Source organism: Cynocephalus volans, chromosome 11 (assembly GCF_027409185.1).
Source record: "Cynocephalus volans isolate mCynVol1 chromosome 11, mCynVol1.pri, whole genome shotgun sequence".
Lineage (NCBI taxonomy): Eukaryota > Metazoa > Chordata > Mammalia > Dermoptera > Cynocephalidae > Cynocephalus > Cynocephalus volans.
The window spans coordinates 104,966,393-104,989,054 of record NC_084470.1 but is presented as its reverse complement, the minus strand read 5'-3'; the positions used below and the strand labels follow the sequence as shown (position 1 = coordinate 104,989,054).

The 22,662-nt window shown below is 44.5% G+C and overlaps 2 protein-coding genes across 4 annotated transcripts in view; one reads left to right on the top strand and one right to left on the bottom strand.

The window, feature by feature from the left end:
• DUSP10 (dual specificity phosphatase 10) overlaps window positions 1-2,843 on the bottom strand; it is a 38,979-nt gene extending 36,136 nt beyond the window's left edge. Inside the window, exon 1 of one of the 3 annotated variants that reach the window (XM_063114100.1) lies at window positions 2,698-2,843. The gene's annotated coding sequence lies outside the window, so the exon portion shown is untranslated. The other 2 variants (XM_063114098.1, XM_063114099.1) reach the window with 2 other exon arrangements.
• LOC134390212 (serine/arginine repetitive matrix protein 1-like) lies at window positions 1,241-5,852 on the top strand. Its single transcript, XM_063113447.1, has 4 exons — window positions 1,241-1,322; window positions 2,434-2,631; window positions 2,678-3,113; window positions 5,432-5,852. Exons 1-4 carry the CDS (start codon window positions 1,241-1,243, stop codon window positions 5,553-5,555), a joined length of 840 nt encoding a protein of 279 aa, XP_062969517.1. The 3' UTR covers window positions 5,556-5,852.
• The last annotated feature ends 16,810 nt before the right edge of the window (window positions 5,853-22,662 follow it).

Below are 22,662 nucleotides of genomic sequence, written 5' to 3'. Positions count from 1 at the left end.
ACAACGAAGGCTCTTAAGAGACATCTGTCTGGGCCTCATCTCCTGGGCAGAAGTGCAGGGCAACTGAGAAAGACCCATGTGTCCGCACTCACATGCCTTCCACTTAATTCACCACCACAAAGGCAAAGCAATGACCAAGAGCGTGGGCATGCTCACAGATATACACAGTAGCTAAATATACATCAGGGTCAATGTCAACTTACTGCAAATCAGAATGAAAGTATCCCCCTAAGTGAATGTCTGTAACCAAGAGCTATTCTTGCTTTCCATTCTATTGAGTTTCTTTGAAAAGCACAACATGGTCATATTAAAACTCACATGTTTTCTCTTAGCCTCTTATAAATTAATCTGCATTTCCACTTTTCACTACAAACTGGGTGCCTTAAAGCAATGTCTCAAGCCAAGGAAACAGATCTGGAAACCCCTGTCCTGCCAGATTGATCAGCCATTGCTCCCCACTCCTGCCTTTAAGGAAAGGACCACTTGGCCACTTGGACTCCGCTCCCCGCCCTCCCAAATCCCCGCACCCCACTGACTATGAATCCTAGAGCTTCTGTCAATGGGAGGCAGCCGCTTTGTATAGGATTTCAATCCGGTACAGATTCTCCCCTTCAAGAGTATGGACTTCCCAATCAGTCTGTCGCTGTTGAAGGGGGCAGTGAAGCGCTGCCCACCGGGTCTACCTCCAGTCCTCTCAGAGGGCTCCTGCAAAGGGACAGTTCTTTCCTCTCCTTCCTCCCTGGAGGCACAGGGGCACTCTATAACCTGGCCCTACTGAGTCCTCTCCTTCTACTAGACATGCACATGGCAAAGAAACCAAACCTCAAGCAAGAGCCAAGAACCGCTCACCTAAACGAACTTTAAGTGTTGTCTGGAAAAATGTCATCTATCACCCGTCTACACACACACGACCGTCACCATTCTCTGACACCGAGCCAAAGTGTCACGGGCGGAATGCACACGCGCGCGCACACATAGGACACGCACCCATCACTCGGCAGGCACATCCCCACCGCCCCGGGTTTCTCTCACCCACCTTTGGATGGGAAAGAAGGATCTAACGCCGTCTTTTCCTTCCTCCCTCCCTCCCTCACGTAGTATTTTTTTTTTTTTGAAGAGCGAGTACTATTCCAGAAGCTATAACCGTTTTCCAGCTGGACCGTGCGGTAAAAGTCTTTGCTATTGTGTTACCTGGGAGGGTACGTCCAGGATCGACAGTCCACTTCCTTTGAGGGGACGAATGAGCGTGTTCACAGAGACACACGCGGGGACCCCCACCTCCACACGGAGTGCGCGGGCTCGCATACGCACACGCACGGAGTGTGCGGAGAGATCTGCATCCCTGCAGCAGAGGGTCGGCCGTATATAGTGCCTGTGAAACCACCCAGTCTGGCCCAGAAAACCCACCGGAGAAAACCAGTACAGAGCTGTCGCCCCCTCGCTAGTCCCCTTCCAACACTAGGCAGGGGCTGGAGTGTTAGAGAATGCTCCTTCCCCACTCCTGGGGCACTTAACGTCCCCTCCTTCGCCACACAGCGCACTAACAAGCCCCAGGCGTTTAAAACTGCCGCAAAGCATCCGAACAAATCTTATTTTTCTTCACCCCAAATCCAAGCAGACTGCAGAGAGGAGTAAACCCACAGGGCAGCGGAGCCAGCGGCCGGGACTTCCACCCTCACCTGCTGTGGCTCCTCCGTCAGCGTCGCATCTCTCTCACACTCACACACAGCACCTCCTTACTCTCCTCCACCTCCACTCCCGGACTCTCCGTAGTAGCCGCGGAGACTCCACTTACTTCATCAATAAGTGCAGCCCTGCACCATCCGGCGCTGCGCTCCAGCTATGGACACGCACGCTCAGCCCCCATTCACTCGGCTTCATTGATCTCCAGCAGCAACATAGTTACTTTCTCTTTTCCTACACTGTAAATGTAAGGTTCGGCGGGGGCGGGCCGGTCCCCGACAGACGGCGCGTTGGGCCAATGGAAACCCGGAGAACACAGACCGCTACCGCAAGGAGGCCCGCGGCCAATGGGCGGCCGAGAGGGAGGAGCCGAGGGCGTGGCCTCGTCCCTTTGAGGCGGGTTTACCAGACGCCGCTCCGGGTGCTGTGGGTTATAACACGGGCGGTGATGTCATTGGCAACCAATCAAAAACTTAACGGAGCCAGCCAGGCCGCGCGGAGCAGCTGCTCTCTATTTACATGCAAACCGAGCCGGCCGGACGCCGTTAACCCTTTCCGGGGCTGAATTGTCAATGGGCTGCGCTCGCCGGGATCCTCCGGCACGCCCTCCCCCGGGGACCGACCGCGCTGTCTGTTTTCCCCCTTACTCTGGACGGAAGATCCAAAGTGTCGGGGTAACTTTCTAACGGCAAGAGACAACCATAATCACCGTCCAGTCGCTCAAAGTGACTGGACAAACCCTAACCCAAGGCTCGCGGACGTCGCCAAGCCTCCGGCGCTGGGACGGATGTGAGCGCGCGGCGAGGGCTCGCCTCTTCGACCCGCGGCCCCGGGCCCGGCTCGGCGCAGCTGGCGAGCGGGCCGGCCCTCCCCGGGCAGTGAGGCCAACAGCCTCGCCCAACGCCGCCGGGAGTCGTCGGCCGCCCGCCCGGCCGCCCGCCCGCAGGTGTCGCTGCCCCTCCGGCTGTCCTGCTGACACCCTGCGCGGCAGCAGCGCGTCCTCCTTCGGCTCACCTGCTTCCGTGCGCCGGTCACTCCCCCAGCGGACCCGTCTGCGCCTGGGTCCGGACGTCCCAGGGCCGGCCGCCACGCCTCCGGAGCTCGTCCCCGGCCAGCCGCTGCCCCTCTATCCGCCCTCTCCGCACCTCAGTCCCAACCCACCCCCGCTCCGGCCGGCAGCGCAAGGTCCCGGCGCCGCGCCCGCCACCCCAGTGTCGCTGCCGCATGGGTCCGGGCCGCCGCCCCTCCTCCCGGCACGGCCCCCGGCAAGCCAAGGACGGCCGGCCGGGCGCTCCTGCAACAGCCGCGGCCGAGTGTGAACAGCCAGATCGCGTGGGCCCAGAGCAGCGTCGACGCCTCCCCTCCCCCGACCGGCTCCAGGGGACAGAAGAGGGGGGGCAGGGCCGGCCGCCCCGCGCCTCGTCCGGAAGGTACGGGGGGCAACTGCGGGAAAGTTGCCTTGGAATACAAGGAGTGGAAAAGCCCAGATGAACTGTGGAGAGTTTACACCAAAGAACCCCAAAGAAATAGAACTTTTCCTCCGCCCTTCCCCGCCCCACCAACATCTCAGAGAAGGGGCAAATGTGAAATAATCGCAATGGAGTAATACATTATAAGCAATATTTTTTCTCCCTCGCCTGATTAAAGGTTTTTGGAGTTGTATTTAAGACTCCGGGCCTTATAAGTATGCGAAGTGGCGGAGACATATCCATCTTTAAATACAGATTTGAAATCAAGAGGTGCCAAAGCACAGCTGGCTGTGCTCAATGAGCTGTTTAGAGAAGTCCCCTTGGGTCCCTCCACATGTAGGCACAGAGTCCAGCTTTTCATACCAGCGTCTCAACATGCATCAAATGCAGCCAATCTTAAATAGGAAAGGATTTTGTGTAGCCCCTCTCCAGCTACTCACTAACAAAAAACATACATTCATCCCCTAAATGGTCATTAATTAGTGTTTGGTCTTCACACCTTTGAGGATCCTCCGATGATGGCCAGGAAAGTTGGGTTCTCAGTCGTTTCCTAGAAATTAAAAAACAAAAAACAAACAAACAAAAAAAACCCAAAAAACTTCGTAGAGGGTCTACCCTAGAGATTTATTTGAAGCTGGAAGACTACAAGCTTGCCTTTCCCTAAGCACAAACAATTATTGGGGGGAAAAAAGTTTACTAACTCAGAGTTTGAGTTCTAAGTCCCGATTTTGACTCTATCTATTCTAAATGTTCTCCCGGAGTCATTGTGTTCATTATTTATCTGTAAAATGGTGATACCCCAGCTGAGAAGAAAAGCGGGGAAGTGGGTGTGCGAGTAGTCAAGGGGAAATAAGATTCTCTGCTGATAACAGGCCTTCGTAAAAAATCATTCTACTTGCTTCAGGAGATGGAGTGTCTCTATTTAAATGTACTTATGATCTATAAATGGTGAATTCAATGCTACTGCCTCAGTATCTAAGCCCAAACAAAGTAGAGATTTTTACAATTGCAGAATAGTTCTTAACAGCTTTTCCCACCAGGCCCCAAAGGGGAAAGAAACTTCAAAAAGAAATGTAATGAGATGATTATTTTCTTATAGTTTCAAACTAGTGGGTTATTATAATTTAGTTGACTACGAACTAAGCCATCCAGGCTGAAATATTGGCAAAGATGGTAAAATTCCTCAACATTTATTGAACCTGAAATATGGAATAATTACCACATTAATATGTACAAACATGTAATTATCTTTTACATTAGGCATCTCTAAGTATATAGCTTATATTCAAATTACAGAGGGGTAGAAAAAAAAATCAGATTACAGATGGAGGTTTTTCCAGACACTGCTCTTCTAAACTTGTTATATACAAGGAGAGGTAATTTTGTTCTTATTTTTGAGCCATAAATGTGAAAATACTATCTGAAATACTGCCCTTAGATTTAAATTTGTAATACTAGTCAGCCAATGGCTATGAACCTGATATGTATACAAATAACCAACAGAGCCTTAATGTTAGATTTTAATCCCAAAGAAACAGTGAAGCATCTTTATTATATTTGAGTGTCGTAACACAATTGTACTAAGTCATATCTTTGTTCCTACAAAAATCATAAGAAAAATACTGATTGTTTTCTTTCAGTACGAAGTGCTATATGTATTAAAGACAAAAGATGAAGATAACTTAGGCCAACATATAAGATATAAGATGTATGGTGTTAAACAAATGTGTTCATTACATTACTTCTTCTTTGTGCACTCAAATGGTTAAGTATGTGGGATGATGGCAGAAGATGGGGTCTTCAAAGTAATCCTTGAGGACCTTGAAGTCAAAGTAGATTCCTAGAGGTACTTGAATTAAGGCAGAGAAAAGGCTTAGAGAAAACTTAGAAATCATGAGTGCCAGGGTAAAGAAGATGTCAAATCAGCAAGAAGTTGGTAATCAGCTGAGGAATAGAAAAGTGAGGTGATGAGCATTTGAGGTCATTGAGAGCAGCTGGTGAAAAATCCCGCAATACTCTCCAGCCCTTGGGAAGGGCTGATGAAGAGGATCCCCTGAAGGAGGTGGCTGCTGTGGCCAGAAAGTGTCCCCCGAAATTCCTGTTTGAAAACTTAATCATCAGTGTGATAGTACTAAGAGGAGGGGACTTTAGGAGGTAGTTAAGTCATGAAGGTAGAGCTCACACAGATGGGATTAAGGCCTTCTAAAGGGGCTTGGGGGAGTGGGCTTGTTCCCTTCCACTCCTTCTGCTATGTGGGGCACAACTTTCATCCTTTCCAGAGGATGCAGCAACCAGGTGTCATCTTCAAAGCAGAGAGCAGCCATCATCAGCCACCGGATCTCCTGGCACCTTGATCTTGGACTTCCCAGCTTCCAGAACTGTGAAACATTCTGTTATTTATAAATTCCCCAGTCTTGGGTATTTTATTATATAGCAGCATAAATAGACTATGTCAGTGGCCACTGTGGTGATGGAAACAAGCGGGGCCGTGAGCTGGTCTCACCACCCATGGGTTTGGACGCAGGAGGCCAGCGGGTCTTTCCTACTAAATTCAAGAACAGGGTGTGTTTGTGACTCAGGAAGAGGCTCTGAGACATTTAGGGTTCTGCATCTGTGTTTTCCAGGATGGTGGCTATTTGCCACATGTGACTATTGAACGCTTGAAATGTAGTCTTAACTTGAGATCTGCTATAAATTTAAAATACACATTGGATTTTGAAAACTTTATATAAAAAATATAAAATATCTCAGTTGTTTTTATATCAATTACATGTTGGATTGTTTATTTTTGTTTATATTTTGGATATATTGGTTTAAATAAAATGTTATTAAAATTAATTTTACCTCTTTCTTTTTACTTAGAATCTGGCTATTGGAGAATTTTAAATGACTTATGTAATTTACATATTTCTGATGGACAGTGCTCTTTTAGAACCTGTAATTGCTCCTTTGATTTGTGGTCACTTTGATGCCAAAGACACCAGAACCACAGAATGTTAGATCTGGAAGGGACTTTAGATTCTGTCCAGGCCAGTGGTTCTTAAAGAGTGTTAGGTGATCCAGAAAGAGAAGGGACACCAATGCAAGTGGGGCAGAGAGTGCTGGTGGAGCTCTGAGACCAGCCCCCAGTCCAATCCCTCCACACTCGATAGATACAGATATGTTTTACTCTGAGACTCCAAAGTAAAATTTCATCTGAAGAAAGGATCCCAATTTATGTTGTTGTTCTGTTTTGTTTTTTAATGCTGGCCCATCATTTTACCTATAAGGAAATTTGAGGCCCAGAAAATGAAGATGAAAGGCTCAAAGTCATGCTTGACCTCAAGAGGTGGCCTTGGACCTTTTGTTAAAGTCCGTCCCAACCCCTACTGGTCAAACAGAGATGACTGGCTGGTTAGGGAATGAATAAGCTCCCAGTCTCCACTTAGGCGGACAGATTCCCCTTCCAGGCAGTCAGCTTTTTCTCCCCCTCAGTTGACCCTCCATTTGTGACCTCACGAATGCCTGCTGCTCTTTGTCAAAAGAGGATTCTGGCTAGGGAGACCATTGAAATAAACTTACGTGCTTTATGAAACTAAAAAACTAGCTCATTGGCCATGAGTGTCCAGCAATGCCCTCCTGTGGCCGATGGCCTGTTATTATTATTGTGTTGCTACATCAAAGAGGTTAATATTTTCCCCTTCGCCAAGCTGAGCTCATGTCTCATCAATAGGAAGTGCTGTCAACACCATGGTCCCTAACCCAGGAGGCTGTGACACTGAGGAGTGTTGTGGATGCACAATTGGAAGGTAAAGTGCACCCTCAGCTATCCTAAACTCCCTTAGGACTTGCATCAGGTTGGACACTGAGGAATTAATCTGAAATTCTCAGCATCTCCTAGTAGGTTAAGACTATACTTTTTCTAGATAGAACCAGTTCCTGTAGATAACCAAATGTGCCATGATGTGCCTTATTTATCTTTACAATGAAATATTAACTGAACTGATTCTAAAGATCTAATATTTTGAAAAAAAAAATAGGTTACATTTACTGTTTTGCTCTGTACTGAGCACTGTTGTGATTTACATGAATTAACTCATTTAAATCTTCACATACACATTGGAGTTATAAATAGATACTTTTGTTAGCTTTAATTTAAAAATGAGGAAACAAAAATATAGACGAGTTAAGTAATTTGCCCAGGGTCACACAGCTAGAAAGCAGCAGAGTCAACATTTGAACCCAGACAATGTGGTGCCAGAGCATTTGCTTTTAACAATTGTGTTTTATTTAATTCATTCTCTTTGGGATTTTACAAACTTCTATCATATACCCCTTAGCCTCCAGACAGCATAAGGATATTTTTAATTGCCTCTGCATAAGCATTTGCTGTTTCTTCCTGTGTTTTCTTCTGAGCTTCTCTGAGCCTGTTATGTCTTCTTGTGGTCCACTTTCAGTGTGTGCTCCATGTTGGAGACTGGACCAAAACCTCCACTTTTGTATTAGTCTGTTTTCTGTCACTTGTGATGGAATACCTGAAACTGGGTAATTACAAAGAAATGAAATTCATTTCTTACCATTTTAGAGATTTGGAAGGCCAAGGCCCAGTGGGCACATTCTGTGACAGACTTCTTCCTTGGGGGACTCCGAAGGTACCGAGCTGGTGCAGGGCATCCCATGGCAAGAAAGCAAGAGCATGCTAAATGTGCTCACTCAGGTCTCTTTCTCCTCTTATAGTGGCCATTAGTGCCACTCCCATTAATCTAACTCATTAATCCGTTAGTGTATGAATGAATTAATCCATTCATGAGTTCCAATCATTTCCCAAAGGCCCTCACCTCTCAATGTTGCCACATTGGGGACAAAGTTTCAACATGAGCTTTGGAGGGGACAAATATTCAAACTATAGCAACTTTATTTCCAAAATCATCCCACATATTGCTCTAAATTTTGTCAGTGGTTTGGTTTCTCTGCAGGTTGAACTGATGAATTCAAAAAAGAGCCTACAAGACTTCTACTACCAAGACCATCCCACTCCTAATGGCTGGCACAGGAGCTAGCATGTAGTATGAGCTCAATAAGTTTCTATTGAGTGAATGAGTGAGTGAATGAGTAAATGAATGAATTAACTGAGCCCCCCCCCTTTTTTTAATGTATTGCTTTATTCTGTTCAGGCTTCTATAACAAAATACCGTAACCTGGATGGCTTACAAACAAAATAAATTTATTTCTCATAGTTCTGGAGGCTGGAAGTCCAAGATCAAGGTGCTATCATGATAAGGTTTTGCTAATGGCCCTCTTTCTCTTTTGGGCTGCTGACTCACAACTTTTTGTTGTGTCCTCACAAGGTAGAAGGGAGGAAGGATCTCTCTTGGGCCTCCTTTAGTCCCATTTATGAGGGCTCTGCCTTCATGACATAATCACAGAGGGCCCACCTCCTAATACCATCACCTAGGGCTTTAGTATCTCAACATATGAATGGGAGTTGGGGATATTCAGACCATGTAACAGACATACCCTTAATTTATTATTATTATTTTTTTAGATGAGTACCCTGGTTCATCTGATGCCTTTCTGCTACTGATTTGGTCTTCTGCCATTCCTGTAAGTTAAGGACCTCTAAGGTCCCTAAATTCAATCCTCTTTTGAATTATTCATGCAGATATTAACCAAGTGTCTGTCTCTAGGGAAACTCATTGTGTACACATCCCTGGGTTTGTTTTGTTTTGTTTTACCATATTCTCCCCATTCATAGTCTAACTCCAATTTCTTTTTCCCCTAGCATCTATGGAAATATCAACATCTTTCTTCTTACTGTGTAATCTATCTTATTATAGTCTACACCACACTGGATTTTTGGAAGGCAGCTATGCTCACCACTATGCCACCAATGCACTTCCATACTTGATTTTTCTATCTGTCAGAACTCTTTGCAATTATGAGTGTCTTCCATGCTTAGGAAAATTTCCCCTTCCTGTTCACTGAGTCTTAGCATAATAAAGATATCTTCCTTTTCTCTTTCACTGTCTTCCTTCTTATAATACTCAAAGACATTCATTGCCTGGTGTAAATCTCCCTGACAGATGGCTTGTACAGTGTTTTTCTTCTAGCACATAACTGATGGTGATAACAACTTTCTTCAGAAAGTCATTTTATCAAGGACCTGTGCCTGGAAGTCACCCAGTTCTTCATGTTCCTGGTGGATGTGCTCTGAGAGGAAATGCCATTTCTGATTCTTGGTTAAATGGGAGAAGCAAGCCGAAAAGTCCAGTTTCTAGTGCTCTGTGAAGGCCGCCCAAGTCCTCCTGGATTTCCCACTGGGGGTCGGGGAAACATTCAGTATTGTCCCTGGTGTATGTGGTGAATAAAAACAACCACTTTAGAATTACTCTTGAAGCCTGCAAGGGCTAAGAATGTGCAAACTTGGTAGATGAGTTCCTTTCTGGGTGAATTTAAGTGTCTACTCTATGCTGAGTACCAAGTCCACAGCACCAGCCCAGCATGTAGGTGCTCAAATGAATCCAAGTCAGGTCAAATCAAGTCAAGTTACTCAACAGGTAAGAGAAACATCTCTACTGGAATTGACTAAAGTTTTATTTCAAGTAGAATCCTTAGAGAAGGAGGAAATGTTATTGATGCCATAAACTTCTAGCTCACAAAAGTTTCGAATGTAAAGAAGATAAATAGGTTGGATCAAAAAGTGGCCAAATAGAGAGCTGGAGCTGTGTTTCATCTATCTGATGATAAGCAGAGCAGCAGGTATGGGTGACACAGCCACTTTGTCACCTTTCCACAGGAACACACTGAGATGTATAATTCACAGGGAATTCTTAGTCACCCCCATGCTTGGGTTTGCAGTTCCTACTTCCAGAAACTAGGAAAATTGATGCAACTCCAGAGCTGCCATTCTGAACTTTAAATTGGAGTAGCAACAGCGGCCAGTCCACTGAAGTGTCTTCTTTACATTCTGCACAGAATAGTAATGCCAATAGATTCCAACCCCCTTCTCAACACAGTCCCAATCCTCATGTAATGTGCTAGTCCTCCAGAATATTGACTACAGGCATTAGAATTGCCCAGCATCGTCTAATAATGGTTGCTTCTAGCCCTTCTAGCAGTTGTGACTGCTTTCCCTAAAAGTCAAGCTTTTCTTTTCCCAATTCTCATCCCTCAACCATCAAAATTATTTGTGGAAGGAAGGAAGGAAGGAAGAGAAGGCAGGCAGACTGGAATGGCTGTTTTTTTGTTTTTGTTTTAAATTTTTTGTTTTGAATTTTTGACTCCAGACTTGGGTAGAGTATGTTTGAGCAAGTGAAGGCAAGGAGTGGGCAAGTAGAAGGAATGTTGCCAATTCCAGAAATTTCCAGTTTCACAAACCAAATAAACTAGAACAGGATCTGGTCACAGAACGGGGTTGTTGAATAATTTGCAGCCACAAAGTGTGGTGTCATTGAAGCTCAGTCTGGCTGTCCTCTGCAGACACTGGACCCTTGCCCCTGGGCTAGGAGGGAAGGGGCAGGGCTGTCAGTCTGGATGCATCTCTACCGGCGGCAGCACAACTTAGTGGCCAATTGCTTGTGTGCTGGGCCCACAGGCCTTCAAAGAAGGAAGAAACCAGACCCCGCCCTCTGGGAAAGCTGAGTGAGAGGACTTTTAGGGATGTTCAAGCACATGCTCATAGCCACTCTATCAAACCTAGGAGAACCCCAAAGATGAGTTCCTGTCATCCATAGTATGCAGAGCAGCTGTGACCCTGTCCTGTGAGGATGCAGAGTGGTTCCTTTTGTGTGTTTAAGCTAGTGTGATCTTCATCTGCCATGGTTAATTTTATGTGTCACCTTGACTGAACCGTGGGGCTCAGATCTGTGGTCTGTTTCTGTGAGGGTGTTTTTCAATGAGATTAACATTTAAATTTGTGGACTTTGCGTAAAGCAGATTGCCTTGCATAATGTGGGTGCCCTCATCCAACCAGCTGAAGGCCTGACTAGAACAAAAGACTGACCTCCACTGAGCAAGAGGAGTTCTGTCAGGGGCCTTTGCTCCTCAGCTGCAAACTCAGCTCTCTCCGGGGTCTCCAGTCTGCTGGCCCATGGTGCAGGCTTCGAACTTGCTGGCCTTCACACTGCATGTGCCAGTTCCTTAAAATGGATCTCTGTACACATGTACACATCCTTTTGGTTCTGCTTGTCTGGAGAACCTGATTCGTGCACCCTTCTTCCGCTATGGTGAAGAGGGCAAAGCAGAACCTGAGAGACGAGTGCTGCACCAGTGTCCTGCATTTCTGTCCTGAATTACTAAACATGCATTGAGTTGAGTTTTTCTTCATCTTTGATTGCCTTAATTTCCAAGAGTTTAAAACTACCCTGAAAGGATGGTGAGGGTACACTTAATAAATCTAAGATAGAATTATTTATACAAAAGAAAAACAAATTTTCCTCCTACAATTTATTAGGGGAACGTACAAAATCCCAGTGAGGATTCTCGCTTTGGGATTCTAAGGCAATCTGGAGATTACAAAGATAAAAATAAACCCAAGATATATTTCTGAGCCTCTGATTTGTGTCCATTCAGCCTGAAGGAAGAAAGATATGAATATTTTTGCTTCCCTCCAAAGGCATATTTAATCTTTATCTAAACATCCTGAATTTTGAGCCCATCAGGAGTTTCCATAGTAAGTATAGATTGCTTTCCCAATTTCATAGCATGTATTAAGAAAGCCATTTTAAATCCCAATATTAACGTCACCATCTTCTTTTGGTTATTTCTCGTTATGTTTGCTTTCCTGAGTTAATTGGCACATGGTTGAATTATTATAAAATCTCAGCCTAAGGGCCTAAGAAGTGGATTTCTTAAGAAGAGGTCACAGTTTACAAAAAAAAATTGGAAATAAGAATTCACTCCATAGCTGTCTAATGTTTTTGGTTTCTCTGGCTCTTTATCAGGAATGTACAAAGTGCTTGACTGTAAATATACAACTCTCTGCTTTATCCTTCCTGTTTTCCAGTAGACTGGAAGCTCCCTGCCTATTATCTAGACCAGTGTTTCCCCAACTCTAAATACACACTGATCACCTGGGGACCTGATTCAGTAGGTCTGGGATGGGACCAAAAAGTCTACAATTCCTAGCATGCTCTCTGGTGATTTTAATGCAGCTGGTCCACACAGCACACTTTGCCTATCTAAATCCGTACCATCCACTGCGGTAGCCACTAGCCACATGTGGTTATTTGAGCACTTGAATTGTGGCTAGTTTGAATTACAATCTAATCTAAACACAAAATACATACAGATTTTGAAGATTCAGTAGGAAAAAAAGACAAAATATCTCATTCATAATTTTATATTGATTATATGTTGAAAAAACATTTTAGATATATTGGGTTAAATACATATTATTAAAATTGATTTCACCTGTTTCTTGTTACTTTAAAAAATGCAGTTACTAGAACATTTAAAATTACATACATTGTTCACATTCGTGGCTTGCATTATACTTCTATAATCTAGGGTAGTGCTACTGTAGAGTTAGCACATCTGGCTCTAGAGACATTGTGAGGAACAAGTCTACTCCTTTGGTCACTTATCACGAAGCACTGAATTCATCTCTTAATCCATCTCCTTGGCTCCTTAAAACTGTTGCTACAAAGTTCATCCCTGTACCCTTCTCTCTGGCCCCATCCAAAGTTTCTCCTGACAGCACTTGGCCATCTTAGGTCCTATCACAAGACCTAGTCAAAAATGGCATGGAAGCCATCTCAAAAATTCATTAATGGGGCTCTTCTTTATGTTCCCAAAAATCTTTGTGACACATTTACTGCATTTATAAAGCACCAAGTCTCTTAGCAAAAAGGGCATAGGCTTTAGAATCAAGAGACCCTGGGGTTTAATTTGATCAGTTGATTGATTAGTTAATTCAATAACCTACTCTGTGCCTATCTTTTAGGTACTAGATATTTAGTGGCAAGCAAAATTAACATATTTTCTGCCCTAAAGAGTTTACCATTTAGAAGGGAAAATAGACATTAAAACAGAAAGCATATGAATAAATAGATAATTACAAAATAAAATTCCAACTTCTCTCTCTCTCTCTTTTTTTTTTTTGCATAAAAATTCCTTACCCTTTCTGAGCCTCCATTTAATTTCTGATAAAATGGAAATAATAACACTGTCTTCGGAGATTTGTGAGGATTCGAAATAGTGATTATATTTGTGTAGCTAGCACAATGTCTGAGAGTAGCTACTTAATGAATAGTTGCAGGCTGGCTAAATAAAAATGAGCAATGCTGATTATATTTATTTGTTTGCTTATCTAACTGCTGCCTCATTCTTCAAAATGTTTGTAGCAGCTAGTTGTGTTATCATCGCATTGCAGACAGTAGGTGAACTTTGACTCCTGATATGATTCACACTTCTTGAGTGAATTTCCTAAACCTATTCATAGCACATGCAAAGCATGCAATAAATGTTTCTTGAATCAAACTATACCTGAAATAGACTTTGGAAATGTCCTAGTGCAAACCTCCTCATTTTGCCAAAGAAAATAAAAGACAGAGTTGAAATGACTTACTCAGGAACATGCTTTCGGTAATGGTTTCGGAAAAGAATACACTGATCACATCTGCTAGGCTTTTGTGGAAGAATTTGTGAACAAGTGGTCAGATAAGTGTGGGCAGAACTGGGAGAAAGGGCAAGTTTCAGGAACAGGGAGTAGTGTTTCAGTAAATGTCAAACATTAAAGGGAATTTTAGTACATTGAGGACAGAAAAAAGGCTTGAACGTAACAACTGGGAATCTCTGCAAGAGTGGGCTGCAGAGAGGCAGGGAGGTGGTGAGAGAGGCAGTGGAGGTGAGGAAGTGGAGACAGTGACAAAGACTCCTCTTTTAAGTAGTTCTGTGATGACGAAAAGGTGATAGATAAAGAGTGAGATGGAGGACGTAGTGGGACTCAGGGTATTTTCTTTGTTTTGTTCTAGAATGTAGGATTTGGGTGCGTTGAAGGGTGAGATGAAGAGCTTGTTGAAATGAGATGCAGAAAGTACAGGAGGGAAGAGGCAGCCACCAGCACCACGTCCTGGAAGAGGGGATGGATGGATGGGTCTGCAGGGCCTGAGGGTATACCAGCCTTAAAACACAAGGCGACAGGTGCCTTTGCTTCTGAGATAAAAGGAACTGTGTTGGCTTCCGCTGCATGCGGAGGGAGAAGGACGGGGAAGAAGCGCAGCAGGAGCAAGGCCATCGGGAGAGGAGGTGCCCTCGCGTGCTACAGGCCTCCCTGCTCATCCTGCGCCCATGCTCCCGAGTTCCTAGCCTAGGCCCGGGCCTCAAAGTGTGGCCCTCGGCCCAGTTGTTTGCCGCTGGCCCAAATTCAGAGAAGAGCTTGTGTCAGAATGCAAATAAATAACATTACTAAGCATACTGTGTGGTTCAGCTGAATTCTTTCCTCTCTCTGAGGGAAGCAGAGCATTAATTTACCTTCTGGCAGGGCTCTGTTTTTTGTCACAGCGTGCAGAGCAGATAGGTACTTTTGGTAACACTGATCCTTACAATTTCCTACTGACATGTTCACCTCAATACCCCTGACATCTCCAGCCAACCTGAACTCATCACCTGCCTCCTGTACTTACTTCTGCTTCTTTACTCTCTTCCTCAGTGAGTCAGTGCCTCCTGCCACCAGGCCACCAATCCAGAAATATGGAGGAAGAGGGTTTGTCCCATGTCCTTCACCTCCATTGACTAGTCAATCGTTCACCAGCCTAGTTGATACTCTCCCCGACATGGCTCTCAAACCCACAAATCTGGTCTGGGCCACCTTGAAATCTTGCTTGTGTATTGCCACAGGCCACAGGCAAGCTTCACACTGCTGCCCCATGGATCTGTCAACAGCCCAAATCTAAACACCCCACTGCCCTGGTTAGCCCTTCAGTGGGTCCTCGCAGTCCATGTAAACATCCTGGAAGGGATCACAGGCCACTCCCTGAGCAAGGCATTCTGAACTCCCTTGGATCTCCGAGTTTTCATGCATGTTGCTCCCTTTATATGTGATTTTTGGTTTACATCTTCTGTAGCCTCAATTTCTTAACCCTAAGAACAGAATCTTCATAACCCTAACACCCAGCACAGTGTCTGGAAAAGAGTAGACAACCCATACTGTTTGTTGAATGAATAAAGTCCAGGCAGAAAGAGACAACTTAGCTGACCTCTCACTGAGCATAGCTGATGAAAGTGGGGTCATTAAATGCTGCCAGACTATGATCAGACAGTCTCAGATGCTTGAGGTGGGCTAAACCTGTAGATGGACGATAGGACTCCAGCAGTGAAGGTGGAGGCTGCAGAGGCTGGAAGTCGGGTGGGTTCTTACTGAAATGCATCGATTAGTTGTGGCTCCTTTAGCTGAATCTGGTACACTCATGAAAGCTTTCCAGGGTCACATCAAAAGCTGCCCTGACCAAGATCATCTTTCAAAATGACAGCCTTACTATCCATGCACTCTGTAGGCTACTCTTCATTTCTAGGCTTCCTTCGTTTCTCTTTTCTAACCCTAATGTACCATCTCCCCCAACATCACCACCATTTTGGCTTTTGCCCTTGACTTAGACCCTATTTGTTTACCATCTCCTCCTTGTCTTTGTATTCCTGTAACATACGACTTGCAGAAGCTGGCCACAGATGCCAACGTTGCAATAACAGCAAAACTCAGTTCTGACGTTCCAGCCCAGCCTTCCAGGATTCCACTTGCTAGGTTGTCACTTTCTGTCAGAAGGGTAGGTAGGACAGAGAAGGGGGTGGGGGTGGGGAAACTAGCACAACTGTTTGGAGCCAAATAATAGATGATGACTGGAAATTCCCGTCTTGATTTGGCCCAAGGGTCACAGCTATATTTGGCTGGCCCCTGATTGACATAATTATTATTGCCAGAAAGTAATTTTGGAAAAAACTTAAAAGGAGGACATGGGTGATTAAAGTTCTAATAATAACATTTCTGAAAAGTCTGGGCTAATGAATCTGTAACTCAGGTGAAAAAAAGAGGCTTCAAGTGTTCAGGGACTAGTACCTGGAACTAAGCTTGGAAAAAAATACTCTGTTGGGGAGTCAAGTAGGGCAGAGATAGATCACATGCCCCTAAGAAATCTTAGGGAATAGAGATGTAGCTCATGTTACATTGGAAGTTCCTCTAAAAGTGTTGTGTGTAAAATAAAGTTTCACAGAGCAGACAATGTTTTAAATTCACTTACAGAGCATCCCTTATGTGCAAAGCACTGCCCTTGTCCCTTTAGAAGGTTCTCGTGGGCGTGAGCAGGGTGATGTGGGCTCAGGTATTCTGGCTGTTGATAGCCAGCATCCGTTCTGGTTCAGCCAGTGTCTAGTTTGATTGGTTGATGCCCTACCAGTTAAACATTTTGTCTATCGCCCTTGGATATAGGGAAAACTTTCTGTCCTAAAATAGCTTATAGTTTAGGTGTTGAGATGTGCTCACAAATAACTGTAATACCAGGCTACGCCACAGCAACTCTCCCTGCAAAGCCCTTCTGCACACTTTATCTCATTCAAACTTCACAACAGCTGTGTGGTGCGCATTTCTATTCTCAAGATGCAGATGAGAAAATATTTCTTCATGGAGGAAAGTGGTCTTTCACATTTCATAAAGCGAGAATTGGTCCCGACTTGTCAACATCTGATTTCCCCTTCCAAGCTCATCCCACAGTGCCTATATCCTCCCTGTTTAAAACAGCAGATTCTTTAAGGCTAATAATTGTCTATTTCATTAATTAGTTCTGTTGGGGGGGCACAGCTGGCTGGTACAGGGACATGAATTAATTCTTGATTTCTAGGTGCATATTTTTACAGCTAAGTGAGAACATGAAGATCAGACTCGTAGCCCTATCATCCTGATAGGGAGTTTACAGAGCCTCATTCTGAGAAAGGAGCGGTCCCAGAGCTCAGGTAATATACATTTGGGGAAGCATGGAGCTGTCTTCGAGCACCCTCCTAGGCAGTGGTGTGTACAACAAACAAATACAAAATAAAACAAAAAGGCAAGGGCAATGAAAGAGTTGACTAAAGATGGAAGAAAAAAGACAAACAAACAAGCAAGCAAAAAACAAATAAAAGCTTTAAACATAAAAAGCACCCAATTATTTGGGATCCAATCTACACTCCTAAACAAGTCACAGCACATCATGAAAGCACAGAGCAATAACATTCCTCATACTGGCTCTGAGTAAAATAAGTTAGAAGCTGCTGAGACGAGTGTTGGCGTTTCAAAAATGAGCTTGGATATTCTGGGAATCTACTCATGCACAGCACCGTATTCTCCAAGGGCTTCACACACATGCAGCTGTTCTTAAGGCACGCTGTCTTTACATGCAGGGCCACGCACATGTGGATAGGCCAGGGAGAGGAAAACAAGCTGTCTCCCTGGTAAATAATGCCTGCAGTTAACGTAATGATTTGTCCAATGCTCCTGACACAGGAGGACTCTGGGCTTTAAGTACTGGGATGGCCTGGCTAATCCAGTGGCTTTTCCTCTGTATCTGGCATGCACTTAGCCACATCCCATCCATTCCAATCTCCTAGATTGTTTTTCTTCATGGAACCTTACAGAAAGACTGTGTCACAGTGGAAAGGAAACTTAGAAATTGTTTAATGTACCCTCTCTTTTTCCAGGAAATTAAATGGGACTTACAGAAGTGAAATGACTTGTTCAAGGTGGCAAGGAAGGTCAGTTATAAAATCAATGCTAGAGACTCTAATTTGTGTTTGTTGTTACTAGACCTCTCTTATTTCACATAATTTTCATGTTTGGAATAACCTTCCTATCAAAAGACTGGTGGAACTAGTAACTCCGCTAGGTATTATAGTGTCAGTCACAGAAATTGGGCCACCTTATTAGTACCTGCTCCTGAGAACATCCTGCTCTCTATATGAGGTGAAAAGTTGGGCATAAGTACACTTTTGATTATTGAGATTCCAGTTTGCAAGTACCCAGGGATCTCTTTCTGGTGCATCTCTGGTAAGACTCCAGGATAAACTTGTGTGTGTGTGAAGCAAAGAAGCTTGTTGCAAAGACTGTCTGCTGCCTGGCTAATCCTTTTGACAGCTCTAACCATGCTTATCTCCAGGCTGGCATGCCCATACCACATCGTCATTGGTTTGTTTTCGTTGCTGATTAATTCACTTTGCCACAAAAGGTGCACAAACTCAACTTCTGCAAGGGCAGGGATATTTGTCTATTTTGTTCGAGCTGGTATGCCCAGTACTCAGACGAGGGCCTGGAACATAGCAGGTACACAATAATCATCTGTTGAATAAATAAGTGAGTTGATTTTCAGGAAGGGAACTCCTGGCCGTGGCTCTCCTCTGCACAGCGTCTGCCTTCACAGATGGGTCTCCTGCCTGAGGCTGCTTCCTGTGAGCAGTGTGGCTGCACAGCTGCAAACTGTCCTGCCCTGCTGTGCTGGCACAGGCAGCCCTTGCCAGCTGGGACAGCCTGGCTCTGCCATCTCCTTCTCCTGGCTCTGAGTAACCAGCCCAGAGGGTCAGACTCCTCCTACACCTTCCTCATTGTTCCTGGGGCCATCTTCTAAGCTTCGTCAGAGTGTGTTTTCTTCCTTCTGCTGGGAGCTGCCCCACTGAGGCCCAGCTGATGTTACAGTCCCTGACCCCTCATCTTGGGCAGTACACGCCTCCAGGACTGACTGAGGTGTCTGAGCACCACTCACACAGCGTAGACCTGACGGCATTGCTTCTGCTAACAACTCTCCTGCCCAGGGAGAACAGAGCTATGCCACCACGGCTGCCCTTCTTAGGGAACAGGTGCAACTTAGAGTCCCATGACTCCTGTTAAGATGGAAATGCTCCCCCATCTGGGGTTTATAGGGTGTATCACAATCACTTGTAGACAGGTTAGGGGCACAGATTTTAGAATCTACTTACTCGAGGTCAAGTCTGGCAACTTTTACTTCTTGTGTAACCTGGGGCAAGTTACTTAACTTCCCTACAACTCAGTTTTCTTATTTGTAAAATTGGAAAAATATGAGTCTATCACAGAGGGTAGAAGTGGACATTCAATATAAAAAGTTGCTAAATGCCTGGTACATACTATAAATGCTCAATACATTTTTATATGTATGCATGAGAGGAAGGAAGATAAATGGTATGTTCAGAGGTGGCAATGCAAATTGGAGAAGTTGAGAGAAGGCCATATATAACATATAAGAAGCAAACAGGCTCCAAGGGAAACATTAGGGAAGGAGCTGGACTAGAGGAGATGTAGGATAAAGCCTGAACAGGTTTGGAGGGAGGGGAAATGAGGAATTGGAGAAAGAAAAGGAGATAAAGGAAGAGAAAGAGAAAGAACGTATATTCTAAGCTTCTGAAGAAAGAGAATTTTGGGGGAAGAGTCTGGATTTTTTAAGTGACTTTGCTCACCTCAAATGATGAGAACATACTTTTTATTCTTTTATTTTATAATTTTATAATTTCCTACCACGAGACTACAAGCTCTGTGGCGGCAGCAGCTCCGCCAGTTTTGCTCACTCAGGTACCCAACGTCCAGTATCCTCTGCCCGCACCAGACACCTGACTGCACACAACATGGCCCTGGGGCTCTTGCTGTCTTTTCAAAGAGCTCAAGCTTCCAATGACTTGGCTTTTAAAAAGATTACTGAAGAGATACAAGTAGCTTGTTCCCTTCCTGGCTGCCCCTGCTAAGAACCACAGCAAGTAAATGAAAGTTAAACATATATTCTCCTTAACTTCAGGTCATTTTGAGAACTGTTCACTCAGTGGTGTGCCTGGCTCAGTGAGGGACAGTGTTCCTGGCCAAGAGCCCAGCCTGCTCTCCACGGCCTGCTCTCCACGTGTCAGTGCCCTTTGCACTCGCGGGCAGTGCTCGTCTCATGGGGACTCTGGGCAGATGGAGGGCAGGCTGAAGCCCAGCTTCCCGCCCCTCTCCAACTCAGCTCCAGGCCACTTGCTGTGCTGCTCTGCCCCAGTTCCTGGCACAGCGCTGACCGTGGATAACAGGAGACGCAACAAAGCACATGCCCTGGGTCTTCTGTGCTGCTCACAATGCCGGCTGGGTCTCACTCTCCAGCCCTCTCCCCACTGAGCTGCATTCTTATAACTGAGCATTAGCTTTGGCTGTGACCCTAGGAGTCCTGGCTCTGTTCACTCCCAGTTCTCTCCTAGGACTACATGTTGCTTTGCTCCTGATGGTACTAACAACAGTAATAACAGCTAACAATTTCTGAGCATTTACAGTGTGCCAGGCATGGTGTTAAACACTTTATCTGCATGGACTCATTCAATCTTCACAATAATCCTGCAATGTATTAGAACTATTTATTTCCATTTTACAGATTAGGACACTGAAACTAGGAGAGGTTAAGTAACTTACCCAAGACCACGCAGCCTGGAAATGTCAACTTTAGCCCTCAATCCAGATCACTGATCTCCCCGCTTCCTTTATCACTTCCCTCCAGTCCATGCCTCTTACAGAATTCTTTTTTTAAACAGGGAAATATGAATCGGTCACTCCCTTGCTTAAAATACTTCACTGCTATCTCTCTGCCTTTTGAATAAAACTCACTACTTACTGGGAGGCCCCGCAGGTTTTGGCCCCACATCGCTGTCTAGTCTTGTCTCAAATCCCTTTCTCCTTCCCTCCCTAAATTCCCTAAATCGGTTCCCCATGGGCTGACCTCTTTCCAGCCTTAGCACATGTGAGCATGCCACTTCCCTGCTGGAAGGCTCTTCTCCCAGGTCTTTGTATATCTAGATTCTTTTCTTCATTAGGGTCTGAGTTCAAATGCCCCAAGGATTTTTCTAAATTTGGTCCTCTTCTTATTCTGTCTTGTTAACACCCTGTTTATTTTCTTCATAGCAAGTAACATTATGAAATTAATTGTTTGTTTATTCGTTGATAATCTGTATTTTTTTCTTTATGTTCGAATAAGTTTTTGATGCGGGCATGAGGGCAGGGACTTTTCATTTGTCGTTGCATACCCAATCGTTCACACAGGTGGGCGCTCAATAAAAATGTGTTGAACAAATGGAAGAATGGTCTGTTTGACTCAGAAAGATTTGTCATGAAGCCAATACATGTAAGCTTTGGGGCCCTTTACTTGCAAAGGGCCCTGGCAATGTATCCACATGGTCACATATTTTTAAAAATCTGTCAAAAATGAGATATTCAAACTGCAATTGGTTAAAACTACTGGGATCTTTCATGTGGCTCTCAGATAGTTCCATGTAAAGTTAAGTTGCTACTAGCTAACTGTTCCAAAGCAAGATTGATTTCCAGTTATACTTCCACTGTCCATTGTGTGGACTTGTTGTGACACAAAGGTGCAGAGTCATGGCATCACAGTATGTGGACTGTGGAGAAGAAACAAGGTTTGAAACTTATGGCACCAGATGCTAGACTGTAGAAAGTTCTTCCAAGTCTTACAGCTCATTTATGAAACCTCAATAGATTTCTCCCAATTTTAATAACAGTTCTAAATATGTATTTGACATTGCCAATAATAAGTAACAAATCTGAAAGAAATTCTCTAAATTGTCATTAATAAAAAACAAAGTCAGTTCCTACAATTGTGGATCCATGACACTATGCATTTTACAGCATAAAAAGGGAATCCTAATATATGCAAAAAACCAAAAACCATTTAGGAAGTCAAGAGATTCCAGGATGGAGTGCAGAGTGCGACATAACAATCTAACTGCACTGCAGATGTATGACACAACCTCACAAAGGGAATGAGGGTACAGGAGCTGGGCTAAGTAGCTTTGGAGATGAACGGACCCTGTAAGACTCAGGCAAAAGAAACTGCGTAAACACTCTGCCTTAGCTGACAAAGTTGTGCTCCACAGGGATAAGGCTTAGCAACATTCTGAAACCACTGTCCATGTGTTATAGTCCATTTGTGTTGCTCTAACAAAATACCTAAAGTGGGTAATTTATAAAGAGCAGGAATGTATTTCTCACAGTTCTGAAAGCTGTGAAGTCCACGGTCACAGCAGCAGCAGGTTCAATGTCTGGTGAAGGTCCCAGTCTCTCCTTCCAAGATGGCACCTTGTTGTTGCATCCTCTAGAGAGGACGAATTCTATGTTCGTCCCCTTTTCACACAGCAGAAGAGTCAAAAGGGCCTAAGCTATTTCCCTCCAGACCTTTTATAAGGCAGTAATTCATTAATGAGGGCTCTGCTTTAATTGGTTCCTAAAAGGCCCCATCTCTTTATACCACCAAAATGGAAATTAAGTTTCAACATGAATTTTGGGGAGCACATTCAAACCATAACACCACGTATACTGGGATTGAATATTCTAGTAAATAGATGGTGGATGGTAAGAGCCAGGTTTCTCACTGTTGGAAGATGAATTACAGATTAGAAAGGGTAAGAGGCTAGAATGATCCATGGGATAATGGATGATGGATCATGATAATGGATAATGATGTTGGAGACATCAGTATGAACTGATGTTCACTTAATACAGATGGTCACATGTAGAAATATATATAGATGTGTA